Below are 15,406 nucleotides of genomic sequence, written 5' to 3' on the forward strand. Positions count from 1 at the left end.
CTCGCTAATTGTGCCAGTGACGGGCCTTCAAAAGCGGCCATACAATGCAGCGTCAACTCGCTTATGGCCTTAGTGCTGCTCCCTTTTCACTCACTCCCTGGGAGGGTTGTAATTGTCACCTGCGTGCGTTGTCTCCCCGCGTCCTTTATCATTGAGAAGAAAAAAGTTCAAAAAAGTCCCCATGTTACGCTTTCCAAGAAGGGCATGTTTAACATTGGCGCTTTGTCGCTGCGAGAAAGCTGATTCTGTATCTGGGCTGCTGTCTGACACGAGATTCTACAAGGGCGCATTGCGCGTAGCATTACAGGGGCAGCCCAAAATCATTGGCGGCCCCAATATCAAACTTCTTCATCCCTCGTAGGCACCCAGCCAACCGCCCCCTGGTGGCTAGCCAACAGCAAAAATGCCCCTTTCCCAGGTGCAAGGCACCCTGTTCTACAGAAACCGGCATGCCAGTAACTTTTTTCTGAGCCCTGTATTTTGCTGCCACCCAGGGAATGTTCGGCGCCTTTTTTTGGGGTGGGAACCAAGATCGGATCCTGCACGATTATCCTTGCTCACCAAAGTTAGCAGGCTTGCAAGGTCCTTTTTTCTTACCCTTTTCTCGCAAAAAACGGCCACGCATGGATCCACTCTGCTGCAGCTTTAGCGCCATTGAGACCGGTGAAGCTTTTTTTTGGCTTAGAGTCAGGCAGGTGTGTTTTATACCTTGGTTTACACTGTAGAAATTAAGTTCAAGCAAACAATGGATAGCTGCAGAGAAAACAGTGCTACGCTTCCACAAAGCGTGGCCCTCAGCGTGCTGTTCAACAGTGGCACCGTGTAGCCAGTTCATGCCGCTTGCGTGCACCGTTCGTCAAAGACCTGTCGCTATCCGCCAGCTTGACGCCCAACGTTTCCGGATACAACCGTATGCACCAGGCTCTGAGGGCTTTTTAGTGACTTGATCAACGCGAAATGGATAAGTAAGAATCCATAAAAAGGTACTGTGTTCGAGCATGTGCTTCAGACCAAATCCATATCGTCGTCAAAATCAAACATTCCTGCCTAGGGTGTGTGGGCGCTAGGCTCGGCCCTTGTACGCGATGCCCATGTTTTGGTTTGGCCAATGATACGGTGAATCACGTCGCGCTGAGGCTGTTGTTCTGACAAGTATCTAGCTAGGGGCCCCCTGTCTAGATCAATTTTATGAACTGCGTGCGGGCGGATCTCCATGCCTCCAGAAATCGATCGATTTGCTGATGGGGATAACTTGAAAACAGGAGCATTTTGTTCATAATTATGGGGTATAAGTTCATGGCCTGCTGCCCTGGAATTATGAAAGATCCCAGCCTCAAAGGAGGGCCCGTGGTAAACTGTACAAGGTTCATCTTTTCTGTATCTCTTTGTTGATTTGTTTGTTTGTTTGTTTTCCCGTTCCGTTGGGGTCGCTGGCGGCCTCCGGCCCGCGGCCGCAGACATCGTGATTCGTGGCCGTCATGCCGTCGACCGATCAAACTATGGTCCTGTCCTTTCAATCAAGGAAACACAAGAAGGGCCGCGGAATGTTTTTTCAATGCCTTTCTTTCCTCTTCGTGTTGGGAAATATGCCACCGCCTGCAGGGCGGCTATTGTAGTCCGGAGCAAAATGCACTTGGCAAGATTGGGTAAGGTGACATTTCTCTTACGTCTATGACTATGCATGCATGTGGCATCTCAACAACAGCATCGAGAAGCAAAAGACACGTCTAGATCTGCAGAACTTACCCCCATCAAAGTCGATTCGATGATGCCGTGAATAACCAAGGCGGTGGGTGCCTCGGTACAGAATGTTGGCCAGATTCATCGACAAGGAATAAGCAATTCACAATGTGAATATTCCAGGTACGCAAGTATTTGTTGTGAAAAGCAAAACTTCAAAATGTTCTTCTTACCTTCTTCACACTTGACTAGATATCGTCGTCCGGTATTTTGCAGTTCGTACTCCCACCGCCTGCCACTGACACAGCAGGGTGCAGAACGGATTACGGCATACAGCTCAACTGCCGCTTTCTCGGTTGATTATGTACGGCTTGCACCAACTGCTTTCAAGTCTTTTCAAAGAAAAGAAAAAAACAAAGCACCGCTGTCTCAATGTTGGGTTTCGACAGCCTCACTGCAAAATAATCCCGGTAAGCTCCCGTATTGGTGTGCAGCACAAGAGGCTCGTGTCACACGAGAGCCGTGAATCCCTAGTCTCAACTGTTAACCAGATGGCTGGAGACGACGGTCAAAAGTTCTTGGGAAAAAATACCTTTTTGTGCCTTTTTCCGAGGAGGCTTTTGCTATCAGACGTAGCATTACGTAACCACCGGCACAAGATTCAAAAGAGACAAGAGTTGATTCATGACAAGCCTAGTCATACGAGCAGACGAAATATGCAATGACTCAAACCCGGACAGGCCAGAGGACCTCAAGCGAGGCAGCAAGACCAGGCTCACCATCGTGGACGGTCCAGAATTCTAGCTCCTCAAAAGTCGGCATGAAAAAAAACCAAGTGATGGCCGCAAACCTGCGGGCTAAAAGACCCAAACTATCGACGTGCAGCCGCTGAAGGATGCAGGCTCTTTAATTCATATTGACCGGTGTGGACGGGTGTAAGTTGTTGGGGGTGGGTACAAGCGCGTGTGGCGTGCGCTTGTGTGAGTGAGAAGTCTGTGTGTGCGTGTTTGTGTCGTCTAGGTATGTGTGCATCCCCAAAGGTTCCCAAAACTGCAGCAAGCCCTCAGGCTAACTAATTTTGTCAGACGAGCCATTTTTGTACATCATGTTCACCTTCTTCTCGTACACGGAGCAGTACAGAGAAACAAAAAACAAAATGAGAAAAGGTACGGGATTGCCCCTGTTGTGATCTGCAAACCGTGTTCGTCTTGTACCACACGGTCCACGTTCCCGTGTGTTCCGGAAGGGCGAGCTGCACACTATCCAACCGGGCTCTGGTCAAGAAAGAAAAGGCCTTACCGTCGTTGACTGAGCACTTTGCCGTGTGTGGACCGGGGATGAATCCGGAAGGAGACCAAGAGCTACTGGGACGACGCCACGTTGCTAGCCCACCCTGTCATTGCATGCAGGCTTTCGCTCACTGGTCGACGGGCAAGCATTGTCGCCTCACTTGGAGGGGAGGTGATGGACAAAAGGAAGAATAAGTGAAGCAGCTAAGAGGTTTTTTGCACTTGCTGAGGTCTTTAATTCATTTCAGCATGGCAGCGAGTCATGAAACTGCTCCTGTCGCCCCTTTGAGATATAATATTCGTCTGTCACCTTTCTTGAAACAAGTGACGGCTGGGAAGGTGACATACATCATCAGTCATGTATGTAAGAATGCGGAAGAGATGGAACGGAAAACGGGGATCCACTGCACCTGGAAAATCATCCATTGCCGCGTAGTTCTCCATTATTATTGTTATTATTATTTTCGCCTTTGGCTAACCGATAGAAGGAAAAGAAAAGCCTGAAATAGGAAGAAATCATCCACACACCTTTCGGCTGCAGGGCCACCGTTGAGATGGCCTTTGTGGTCTCAGAAACAGGCCGGACGCGGGAGCTACCAGCCCGGCATCCTGCTTCAGGATCATTGGGCCGAAAATTCAGGCTCCTTTCTTTGTCGTGTCACGGCCGACTTTTGAGGCCATCCCGCCACGAAAGTGAGGGGTATCTCAAGAGAAATTCGGGGGGAGAGGCAGGAAATCAGAAAGCAGAGATGAACAGATAACGGCGAGAAAGAAATCAAAAAAAAAGTCATTGAGGGGTTGAAATCGAAGGGGGGGAAGCACAAAGCAGCGTATTCTTTGTTTAAAGTGATGACAGCCAAGAGCAGTGTTGACCACTCCCTGAGCCTGTTTGTTGAGACCTGAGTAAATCAGAATCATCCCGCGTCCAGATGCATACCGCTGCCTGCCAGGCGCCTCGAACGCGCGCATTATGCGGGGGGAGACAAAAAGGGATGGTTCGGAGCCCGAGTATCTGATAGCAGCACCCTCCTGGTGCACACCACACTTGCTGGTTGGCCCAGGCGTAACAGGCAGGAGCACCAAAGAAACAAGAAATGGGTGTGCGTACCTGAATAGTAGATCCCTCCGCCGGCGCCCAGCATGCAAAAAGCCAGCCCACTTCTGCTTTTACCTCCCCAACCTGCAGCTTCCCCCATGCTTTCTGATAGGAACCGAAAATCTCCTACTATTTTGCTTTTGCCGAGTTGAGCTATAGCCAGTCTGGCATGCATGGTGAAGTGGCCTTTGCCTCCCTTTACTTCACTGTCCCTTTCTTGTTCCTCGCTTCTTTCCCATTTGAGCCGTGGGCTTCTCGGCTCGTCATCTCTGCCAGCTTATATTCCCTTGTTGATCGCAAGTGCGTCAATGTAACCGTATATCATGCCATTTGGGGAGTTTGCGGAGGATTTCCCGGCTATTGTCGAGCTGTATTCCCTCTTTTTTTCATATTCACACCCCGATTGGGGTTTACCCCTTGAAAGGTGTGGGCCTAGCCGATGGTGGGAGATGGAGGTTACTATGACGGTTTGATAGCAGGGGATGGTGATGGCCAGGTAAGTACTAGGTAGGTACGTAGGTAGCAGCCAGATGCAGGGCGATTGTCATTGCCTGATAGAGACATGCCAGCCAGCCCAAACCGCTTCTTGTACGTCCAACGGCAGCTGAGATTGCGGCTCTTGCCCTGTCTCACCTTGGTCGCCAAGGCGGCTGAAACAAGAATCAGAGAGCTGTGTCTACAAAGTTTGGTGGCCGATGTGCAAAGCAGCTTATTCTGCTCCGTACCCAATTCCTCGTCTTGAGGGGTGTATAAGCGCGGGAAAGATATGAAAAAGATAGTAGAGTTCGTAGTCAGAACGTAAAACGACGTTATGCACATCAACCAAAATAGGGTTGATGCATCCTCTATTGAGCTAGGGAGAATGGCTACAGGCAGCCCTCGACCTGTGGTGTAACAGACAGGACTAGCCATGGGCTCCGCGATAGAGAGCCGTGCATTGCATTTCGACTTTCCCGACCTTCATGCTGTCCTATCTCCATTTTGGACGTGCTGCAGCAAGATGAAGAGTAAAGTGTGCAGTTACTCTTCATCTCTTGTCTTCCACTCACTCGTGTGATGAACTTTTATGCACAAATACCACCGCCATCACTGACAAACGAGGCTGATGAAGAGAATGAGCTCAAGATAAAGGGTTGAATGGAGAAGACCCCCGTTTCCAGTGAAAAAGCAAGTTGGGAGCACTAGCCAGGGCAAGGATATGGTCGCTTCAAGGATAGCAGAGATCACCATCTGCTGTGCAGTGGAGTATTGCGTACCAAGGAAAACGGGGCGAGAAGGGGCGATGGCAGATCGACTGCGGCCGATTGGACAATATGAATGGCACTTGCACGTCCCTTCGGCAGGCCTGGTCTGGAAGAGACCTAGGGCAGGGGGAGGGGGTAAGGTATGTTGGGAGTGCTAAGGAGTGCTTATATGCGTATATTTCGAAGAAGAGGGTGGGAAAGGTAGGGGATGGGTCTGCCACTGGGTCTTTTCGAGAGAATATCCACCCACACCCGCCCACTTGGAGCTTCTTGGCCGTGAGGGAGGCCTGCCCCTCATTTTGGATGAGTACCTCCCTACCCAGAATCGGAGAAATCAAATATCCGCTGTCTGAGAGAAGTCCGACACGGGAAGATTCTGTGTTGCGATCTATTGCTCATTCCGGTGTTCATGAATGAGCGTCATGGGGCTATCAGTATTAACCCGCTCAACCTTCAATGCCAGATGATAAGATCCGAATGGGGGCGTGAACTTGCTTCTGAAAATGATCAAGAAACGGAGAGGGGTCCCGATGAACAGCTAAACTCGACCCAGTTTGGTATATGTGCGAACCTGCGTCTTTGTGGAACCGGGGTGTGGTTCGACGTCTACGTCGTAGTCCAGGCCACGCCACGCTAGGTTTATGACAGCGGCGGCCAGGCCACCAAGACTGGTTGGGCTCTGAAACCCCTGTACCTGAAATAGGATACTGCTTGCTCGAATGTGTATCCGCTCGGCATGTGATCCGCAATGGATAAACCCGATGGATGATAGAAGCACGAAAGAAATTGAGAAGGAGAAGATACCTGTCAGTTTTGACTCTCTCGGCTGAACCTTGCAGCGTGTTGCAGAATGCAACAAATCAAAAAAATCCCAGGCCGTGTATGATTGCCCCCTCTCACTTCCTTGAGCTGTTAGGCAGGCAGGGTTCAGGCTAAGTGAATGAGGTAGAAAGGCAAGGTACCTGAATAGGTAGGCCGGGTTAGGTAACCACCCATGTCTGCAAACCCCTATGGGCGATGCAATGACGAAAGTAATAGGGCCGCACCCCCGGCTCTGACCGAGGTTGTCACTCTTGAATCCCAGCCTACGGTCAGTTGCTTGCTACCACTGCTGGCTACCACTGTTGTGTACCTGGCGAAGTCACCGTCCCGCAAGACCCTCGCAGGAATAATATAACGATGTGCCGTAAAGGAGGGTAGCAGCAGCAGCGGAATTCATACATGGCATGGGTTCTGTGGTTGTGTATGTTTTTGCTCCTCCAAGGAGGGGTGTTTGGGGTATTTGAAAAAAAAATAAAAAAATAAGTGAAAGAAAAAAGAATAAAAAATAAAATAAAAATAAAAATAAAAAGAATTAATAACGAAAAGGAAAGAAGATGAATTACAATCGAGGGGTATAAAGGAAAACAAGAAAACCTACCACGATTCTGACCTCTCGGTTTGCTTTTCCCCTTTTTTCTCGTCGTCGTCTTTTTTCGAGCCCATACTTTCCCGCATGCCGCCCTGCATCCTTCATCGACCTCCTGACCCGGAGGTGTGAAGACAAATTCAAGACTACGAACACCAGCAAAAACAACCCACCCACCTTTTGAGTTGGATGTGTGTATGTCCATCTTGTTTCATTCCAAAAATCAATATCAAAACATACCAGATCGTACACCCGGTTTTCTTCCGAGCGGGTGACCACCAACATCAATCATCCATCCATCCCATCTGGTCATCGGCGATACTCCACCACCCCTTTCCCTGATTCAGTACCGCACCGGCAACGTAACAGAACGGCTCCAATATAAACAGCAACGGACAAGCCTCTGCTGTCATTGATATTACTGGCCCTGTGGAAGACCCTGTGAGAGAAGCAAAGGGGCAGATCAAAGGTGTGTGTATGTGTATGTGTGTGTTGCGCGCGCCTGTTTGTGGGCTTGCTGTGCCACTTTGTTGCTTCGCCCTTAAATTGCCTTGGCCCCCAAAACCTATGGAGTCTGGCTGGGTGTGTGAGCCGCGTCGTGCCGTCCCGAATTATGAGAAACAATTATCAAAGGGGCAGTATTGGACAGTGTGTTTCGTCAAACAGGCCTGCACATGACACGGGCAAACAAAATCCAACGAGCAACACGCCATATCCCATCAGTATCCAGTTTCAGAGTGCTGACAGTGGAAGCTTAGCGCCCAGTCCCGCCGTGCTCCATCTGCGCAGCGGGTTACCAGCTGCCCATTCGCCCAGTTGGTCCACATACTTACAACTCTGTTTCGAGCACTCAGACGCACAACAAAACCGAAAACCACCTTTCGCCCAGGAAGAAAGGACTGACCGGACCAGGAAAACCAGGGAGGAATTCCGGTAGTTTTCTACCAACAAATACCACGAACAAAAAGAAAGGATGTGCTACTTTGACCACATTCGATGGAGCTGCGGTTACTGGAAATGGGGCAACTTCCGGCAGCAATGCACCAAGGAATACAGGACGGGGGAAACGTGCGGGCTGAAGCTCGTCTACGACACCGACTATCTGCCCAACCAGTGCCGAATCTGCGATAACGTTCATAAAAAAACGCGCCGTTACTACAAGATGGCGGCCGACGTCGAGCGCTGGCGCCACGAGGGGGGTCGAACAGCAACCATCGAGAAGACCGAGGACGATATGGATGAGCTGTCAAGACAAATCGCCAACCTCAACGCGGAACATGCTACGAGAGTGAGTAGCGTGTCGTAGAGTGGTGTGTGTGGGGATGATTGGGAAAAGGGGGAGAAGATGGAGAGCAATATGCAAGTGGGGAGCAAGAGAGGAAGAGAAGGAAAAAGCAGAAAAGAGAATGAGGGGTTACGTCAGTCTGAATCACGCATGGAGCGTGGAGGGGCTCTCCCGGAAATTGAAAAGATATTCCGTTTTTTCGTGGTCTTTTTTTGGCGAGGCGCTTACCTCGAGGATGTGGGACACAGTTGTGGAAAAGAGAACAACAGCAGGAAATCAGGCAAAGGCATAATTACTCCCAAGGACAAAGAGATCCGAAGGGATGCCGACAAAATAATGGTCTAGGTGACGGTGGAGGGATGCCAAGGGGATGATAAGGCAGAGAAATAAACAAGGGGCAAAGGGAACGGGGTTATGTTTTCATCTCACGGCGTTGGCGTGCTTTTCTCTCTCTTTTCTCTGGTCCTTTTTTGCTTTCTTTGGAGTCTTTAAGGGGCGTTACCCTGGGTAGTAACTGATCAGCTTTTTGAATGTGGTGTTTGAAGGGGCCTCTTCTCTGCGGCCTCTTGCTTGGTCGTCTTCTCCTCTTCTTTCGCATGTTTGGTAGTGTCCTCGTGGCACACTCAGAGTGATTTAGTCAATGGTCAACGAAATGAAGATAAACGAAAGCCCATGTGAGTGTGTCAATGTCCTGGAAATCGGTCCACGCACAGAGTCGCCGAGGCCCTGCTAGTGTATCCTGCTACAAGAAGGGCCGTGTACATGATTGCGAGCTGCGGTTCCTTGGGTTCGGAGTTCGGCTATCGCTTGGTTCGCTTGCTGCCCAAGATGCGCTGGCTATGCATGGCATCTACGGCATCGGATCATCGCTGCATTCATGGAGAAGCCATGTCCATATAGTCACACAGCTGATGTAAGGTAAGGGACTGCAAAGCTGAGTGCTTCCGTTTGTCTTCGTATTCCGCGTCGAGTAAGAAGGGCTGAGCATGATGGAGATGCTGCTGTCAAGAGTGGTTGTAAGTCAGATGATGACAAAGACGACAATCAAAGAAGCGAATTTTGCAGTTCGACCACTTCGAGAACTGGGAGATGAGAAGCCGGGGTGATATGTTAGCGCATGCAGGCACAGCACACGAACTGCATGCCTTATGCGCAACTCTCGGCCGAGCAATCAGACCCGCATGGCATGATGCTTGGCTGTGATCTAGGTAGATATTCTAGAAAGCGGCGGTTGGGTGCCCGCACTGCTTGGCCATTGAAAAACCTGTCGTTGAATAAGAGGTAGAGGTAGAGAGAATGCTGACGGCTTCAATACAAAGCGATGTGTGTTCTTGTGATTGGCGTGCAATGACAGGGGGAAGTAGGCAACAAGAAAGAAACCTAACCTACCTATCTAGATATCTTACCTAGATGGCCAAAACAACAGTCCCAAGATCTGCGGGGACAGACTGTGATCGACTGCCAGAAAGGACAGGGAGGCCACTCCATCCAAAGGCAAGGAGCGGGACAAGGAACAAAACAAAGACGAAAAAACAGACATTAGCGTCAAGCTTTGCGACAAGGACGAAGCTTACCGTATGGATAAAGTCCGCGACGAGGAGGTGGCAAGGCGGAAAGAAATTTCGCGATGGGAGGATGTCTGCTTCCGTCTTGCGCTTGTCGCGTGCCCCGCGAAGATGAGAATGGGTGGAAACGAGAGGGGCACCCAGAGAGACGCGTTGAACGGTTGACTCGGAGGAGACGGTTCCGGCAGGCGGGAGGCAGAACGACGTCAAAGGGGCAGGCGCGCCCGAGGTGTTCAGCTCGAAAACATGACTTTGGATATTATAGCCGAGTACCGATACGGTCCAGAAGCGCTCTAGTGCAGATCCGACGAGCTGAGCATGGCCAGAGGGTCACGACAAAGGTGCACTGATGGCAAAAGTCCAAAGGATTGACCCTACAGTACAGTGGAAAGAAAATAGAAGAAGGAAAAACGTTGAACAGGAAAATTCAGACCGCCGTCCAGCCGCAAGCCGGGCTTGTTCATACTTCACTCCCCTTGAGCCCCTCTCTCCCCCAGCGCCCCCTCGCTTCAAGACATGCCTAACTGCCTACAGTACCCATAAGCTAGCCAGTTCAGTTGAGCTGGGTCAGATTGCGTCCCGCCGGCCCTTCGTGAGAAATGACAAAAGTAGGGAAACTTTTCTAGTCATGTAGCAATCCTGTGGGCTGACAAGCTCCTAGCGACCCTCTTCACATCCAGTGATCGTCGCAGTTGCGTCGAGTGACAGGTGGGCGGCGCGGGCAGAAGCGTAAAACTAGGGCCGTCAAAATTTTCATATTTTCGTCCCCCATGCTTGCTGGAGGCAGCCCGCTTGGTCAAACCCGGCGGACCATTCACGACCCCTGTTCAGAGGGAGGAGCCATCCGAAAGCCTGGTGCTCGAATCACAAACCCTGGCAGGAGACAATGCAAAGCGGCGGGACAAAACACAATCAAATCAGAACAAAACAAAACGCACGAGATCCAGACAAAGTCATGGAGGGGTACCTATGGAGTCATAAAACGTCCTCCCGCCCTTGGTGAATCGATCGTGTGAACATGAACCCTGAACCATGATGCGTCGAAATACCGGTTTCGGCGGTCTGATGCACAAGAGAGGATCTTTGACTTCGGGTTGATGGATCCAAGACTAAAACTTTATTGCGGTACAGACCCTCTCTGCGAGAATATCCCTCGTCAGATTGTGATCCTCGAGTGCGAAAACTACCTTGTATATATGTACAAAAAAAAAAAGACAAAGGAGACTACAGTAGATGTGACAAACAGAAGAGATAGGAAATATGGTGATGTGTTCGTAAAATAACAAATTCAATGGTGCCTCTTCATCCAAACATCTTCCGTGACTTCATGCGCAACGCAAACCTATTTCCAATGTCAAATTCACTTCAAGAGCCATGCCCTAGTCGCCATGGGTAGGGTATGGGTGGGCATCGGCCGAATGACTAAAGGTCACTTTAAGTCTAGGATATCGATCGTGCAGGTCGATTCCAAGCCAGCCGGTGATGCAATCGCATAAAGTGAATCCTGAATGAATGACGCTTCTGTGCATCTAGAAAACAAGACTCTGGCTGCCTTAGATGCGATCGCGTGTCGTCGGTGACAGACAGGGAACAGGTGCCAAGAAAGGAGTTCGCGGTTCGAGCAGGGGATGGGCTGTTTGCCTGAAGCAGGGCAATCCTTGCGCATCGGGTTCACGGGGGCCAGGTAGGCGGCTAGCGACGCAAATTCCACAGCAAGATTGATGGGATTGATTGCGAAGGCGGCCAAGGTGGGGATCGGTTGTGGCGTTTCGTTGCTTTATGAGGCCGTGTGTAGGGTAGGTTGATGCTTTTGCTGCCGTGCATATGAGCATCATAAAATTTTGTACCCAAGACCAGTTCGTTTTTTTCCCCCTCTCTCAGAAGAAAGAATGAGAAAATCCGATCGATCGCTTCGTTATCTTGCAGCAGCCACGGCAGCGGCGTCGGCAAATGTGCCAACAAATGGTTCTGCGGCTTCGATCTTAAGCGGCGGTACGATGGCGCCGTTGTGCATCTCGATGTTGTCTTCATCCCACGGTACCCAATCAACCTTGGTACTTGCTGTGCTGCTCAGGCTTAGCGGCTGCTGAGCTGCGTCCTCAGAGAGTTTTGAAAGCAGACTTTGATATCTCGCCATCTTGGGGTCTTCCTCTCCTTCAACATCGTACTGCTTCGGCGCCGCTCGTGTGTCTTGAGGGGTGATCTCGAAAATGTCGACCATGTTGCTTGCAATGGGTTCATATTGTCAGCATTCTGAAAGAGTCCGGGAGAAGAATGTTGGGTGAGGGAGTCTGCGGATCTCTAGGGACTAGGGACAAGGGACCACCCAAGGGACATACTCGGAGGTTCTGGCCACAACCCTCTGCAAAGCCTCGATTTCTCGTTGCGTTTCAAGAGGATCCTCCTGCCCGGTCAATTGCTGCTGCCCAAGGCTTCCATAGTGCATGTTGTTTATATCATCGTTCAGCAGTCGGGAGTCGTCGTCCTTTTGGATATGCGTGAACGAGGCGAGAGTCAGTATTTACTACGGACCACCCATAGCAAACCAGTTCTTCCTTCACACGCGCTCTATCACTAACCTCCTCGTATTGTTCGCTGCGGTTGTTACCGAGGCATGATGCGCAGACACCCATGGTTGCGGGCGCCGAGTAGCAGATGATCCGATGGTGGCCCGCTTGGGTCGGGCTTTGTTGTGCAACCCTATATCAGAGGCCTCATGAGGATTGAATACGACGACAGCTTCAGCGGGGGCCGGATGCTCGTTGAAGTGTAAACGCTCGATCGCAATGTGATTCTCGTGGTGTTTCTCTCCGAAAAGTCGCTCTGTTAATTTGCGCTGCACCTTGTTGTCTCCCATCAAACAAATTCGCGGCTTGAGCCCCACGTTGCTTGTGACGTGACCCAGTACGACAAATTTTCCACTTCTCTGATTGGTTCCCGGTTGCAATGTTTCTCCGCTATTCCGTCCGCCCGTGCGACGCCGCTCCGCTCAATAATCGACAAGCTCGCCGGGGCGACAATGGTAAACCTTTCTCTGATCTTGCGCGATCTGATCTGGTCCGATCCGAACGAGCCTCACGCACCGGCAATCCACCCATTGAACCATTCCCTCGGTTCCTTCTCCCTGGAACAACCCTGTTTGATGCAATCTGCAAGCCATACTAGGGCCACATTGGCTCATGTCTGTTTCAGACGACCGCTTCGCCCTAGTGCACATTTGCTTAGAGTGGTTGTTGGTTGGTTGTATGGATGTGTTGAGGGCGCCGCACCCAGGTCATAATGCAATACCAACCTTCAACCGTCTCCCTGTTCTCTTCTCAGTTACTTAGATTCTTGGCACTGAACCTATTAGGTGTTGCATAACTTCCATTTGGTCTTTCCTTCCCTTCCCCCATTCCCTTTCAAATTTCTAGCACGCAGTTCACCGGCTGTTGTACTAAAGCCGTCCCTATCCACGATTATTGAACCAGTCGTTCAATAATTGAACCTATAAAACTCTCCTCTGTCCCTTTGTAATTCCTCATGCTCCCTAATCCCCAAGTAGCTTCAAATTGCGACTAAACATGTCGTAGTCGACAATTCAAGCCGTTATAAAAATTCAGTCTGCTGTTCTCAAGTCGTCCTATGCACACCTTTCCATTCGTCCACAACAGTCGTTCCTTCGTCATCAAACAATTGACACGGTCGAGCTCAAACCTCACTCTTTAGCCACTGCAACGTCATCACAGGACAATGGTTCTCATAACGCAAATTCTCGGCGTGGCTGCCATCACCTTCTCCACTACTGCTGCCCAGACTTTCCCCAATCATGCCCGTATCCACGCGCGAAGCCATGGCCAGCTACAGCAGAGGGGCGCACCTCCAATGACCTGCGCATGTTCTACTGATGGCATTGTGACATCTACTACGCCGGCTGTCTCAGTTATAACGGTAATTGAGACAGAGACACAGAATGCACCCTCGGAGCCAACGTCGACAGTCTTTGTCACGATTTCGCCATCGGGTTCAGTAAGCACTGTAACTCGTTATATATCAGACGGAACCACTATCCCGGCCGAGACTATCACCATCATTGAGAGGGAGGACATCTTTACCGTGCAGCCTTCCATTATCACTGTCACTGCGACTCAGTCACCACCAGGCAACAACTACCATGTCATTACCGTCACGGCAACTCAGGATGTTCAACCCACAGTCACGCAGGCGTCCAGTCAGACCGACGGTGATCTAGGTGTCCCAACGGATAGCTCTACTCCCGTGGGGACACCTGAGACGTTGAGCAGCCCTCCAACCACGGCATCACCTACCGTTCCTGGAAACTACCACTACTGTCATAGCCGCACATGCTACAACACCCGCGGCGATGTCGTCACGACCTTGGCCCCCATGACCACTGACGCCCTGGGCTGCAGTGCTGATGCTGTCTCTGTTGTGATGGAGACTGTGTACAACACCGTCACCCAGACCGTTTATGGTCTACCTACTGGAGGTGCTGGTAATTCAACTGGCCCTGGCTCGGGGTCTGACACCAACTCGACGGTCACATTGATGCCTCGTGGGGCACGTGTTCCGAGTGGCATTTTTGGGAAGCTAAGAGGTTACTACCACTAAGCTGAAAGACGGGGTTTGGGTAGGATCGGCAGGGTCTATCTTATTTCTTAATTATGTTGAACACTATCTCGTCAGTGTTATTAGTTCCTTTCGATATGGAGCTTGTGACACCCGTCATCTCTTCTTTTATCCTATTTTCATTTTCCCGCATTTCTCAATCACATCTGCTTAGATAGATGAGACACTTAATATTTGAACCCTTGTGCTCTCATTGCGAAAGCTTCTTCTCCAGTATTATGCTGTCAATCTCCACCACCAAACGCCGTACAAAGTCCGCATACCTGCTATCAGCCAAATCCTCAGTTTTGACAACTTGATAGCCAAGCCGTCGATACCAACCAAAAAGCCTCTCCTTGCCGGCATGCGGGACCGGGCCTCTCGGCCGCCAAAACTCAACCGCACAGCAACTCCCTGCGCCAGGCATCCCGGCCCGCCTCTCGGCCTCGTCCTCGCAGAACGCCATGATGCGCCCACCCAGCCCACCACCCCGACGCGCTGTCGCCAGCATCCCGACCATCAGCCCTCCGTCGCCGTACGGTGACAGACTCGCGCAGCCGGCCACCGCGCCAGACGGAGACCACGCAACCACAAGGTCGCCGGCGGCGATGAGGCTGCTAACCACAGCCGGATCGGTGCGGGGCAGCCTGTCCTTGGGTCTCCAGAGGTCGCCCTCCGCGGCGAGGTAGCATTCGTTCACCATGGTTGCGATGGCATCGGTGATTGTGGTGTCAGCGGCCATAGAGGAGGGGCAGATTTGTATTTGGACGTCTGCCGCGAGCTGGGTCTCGGGTACGGAGGTCATCTTGCCGGCTTTGGTTAACTTTTATATATAATTCGTGGTGATTGGAATGCTGATGATTTGGAACAAGTGTAAGAATGAACAAGAAAAAAATAGAGCAGGTTGCAGTCGGTTTGAGTTTCGACGGTGGTCGAGTGGCTGTGACAGTTTACCTCTCAAGGCACAACGATGTCTCAAATGCATTAGATATTTACCTTGGTGCCTCACAACGGGCGCTAGATTTGGTTCCATGGAGAATAGATGACTCACAGCTTAAACTGTTCCCGTAGCTTTATCATGGGATGAATAGACCCCCTACCTAAAATTAGTTCCCGAAGTAAGGTAACTTTCTATTCCCAATGGGGGTAGGATTTTGGAGAATCGCCCGTCCCTGGATCACCAAGGGTTAGGGCTGGCTGCTCAGGGGTCCAGCATTGTTCTCCAAAGTTC

At 50.8% G+C, this 15,406-nt stretch overlaps 6 protein-coding genes across 6 annotated transcripts; 3 read left to right on the forward strand and 3 right to left on the reverse strand.

Annotated features, from left to right (window-relative positions):
• Positions 1-2,972: 2,972 nt before the first annotated feature.
• MGG_15938 (uncharacterized protein) lies at positions 2,973-3,593 on the reverse strand (the record flags this gene model as incomplete). Its single annotated transcript, XM_003715678.1, has 3 exons — positions 2,973-3,173; positions 3,318-3,407; positions 3,498-3,593. 3 exons carry the CDS (start codon positions 3,591-3,593, stop codon positions 3,042-3,044), a joined length of 318 nt encoding a protein of 105 aa, XP_003715726.1. The 3' UTR covers positions 2,973-3,041.
• Positions 3,594-5,263: 1,670 nt separating this feature from the next.
• Positions 5,264-5,946, forward strand: MGG_15939 (uncharacterized protein; the record flags this gene model as incomplete). Its single annotated transcript, XM_003715679.1, has 2 exons — positions 5,264-5,449; positions 5,773-5,946. 2 exons carry the CDS (start codon positions 5,264-5,266, stop codon positions 5,944-5,946), a joined length of 360 nt encoding a protein of 119 aa, XP_003715727.1.
• Positions 5,947-6,955: 1,009 nt separating this feature from the next.
• Positions 6,956-8,674, forward strand: MGG_08337 (uncharacterized protein). Its single transcript, XM_003715680.1, has 2 exons — positions 6,956-7,186; positions 7,476-8,674. The coding sequence occupies exon 2, from the start codon at positions 7,691-7,693 to the stop codon at positions 8,021-8,023; it is 333 nt and encodes a 110-aa protein (XP_003715728.1). The 5' UTR covers positions 6,956-7,186; positions 7,476-7,690; the 3' UTR covers positions 8,024-8,674.
• A 1,997-nt stretch (positions 8,675-10,671) lies between these two features.
• Positions 10,672-12,419, reverse strand: MGG_08335 (uncharacterized protein). Its single transcript, XM_003715681.1, has 3 exons — positions 12,147-12,419; positions 11,907-12,052; positions 10,672-11,792 (listed from the first exon to the last, which is right to left on the reverse strand). The coding sequence occupies exons 1-3, from the start codon at positions 12,198-12,200 to the stop codon at positions 11,483-11,485; spliced, it is 510 nt and encodes a 169-aa protein (XP_003715729.1). The 5' UTR covers positions 12,201-12,419; the 3' UTR covers positions 10,672-11,482.
• A 281-nt stretch (positions 12,420-12,700) lies between these two features.
• On the forward strand, positions 12,701-14,410 carry MGG_08334 (uncharacterized protein). Its single transcript, XM_003715682.1, has one exon. It carries the CDS (start codon positions 13,300-13,302, stop codon positions 14,176-14,178), a length of 879 nt encoding a protein of 292 aa, XP_003715730.1. The 5' UTR covers positions 12,701-13,299; the 3' UTR covers positions 14,179-14,410.
• MGG_08333 (uncharacterized protein) lies at positions 14,169-15,331 on the reverse strand. Its single transcript, XM_003715683.1, has one exon. It carries the CDS (start codon positions 14,978-14,980, stop codon positions 14,387-14,389), a length of 594 nt encoding a protein of 197 aa, XP_003715731.1. The 5' UTR covers positions 14,981-15,331; the 3' UTR covers positions 14,169-14,386.
• Between the last annotated feature and the right edge of the window lie 75 nt (positions 15,332-15,406).

The sequence above is a fragment of the Pyricularia oryzae genome, chromosome 2 (genome assembly GCF_000002495.2).
Source record: "Pyricularia oryzae 70-15 chromosome 2, whole genome shotgun sequence".
Classification (NCBI taxonomy): Eukaryota; Fungi; Ascomycota; class Sordariomycetes; order Magnaporthales; family Pyriculariaceae; genus Pyricularia; species Pyricularia oryzae.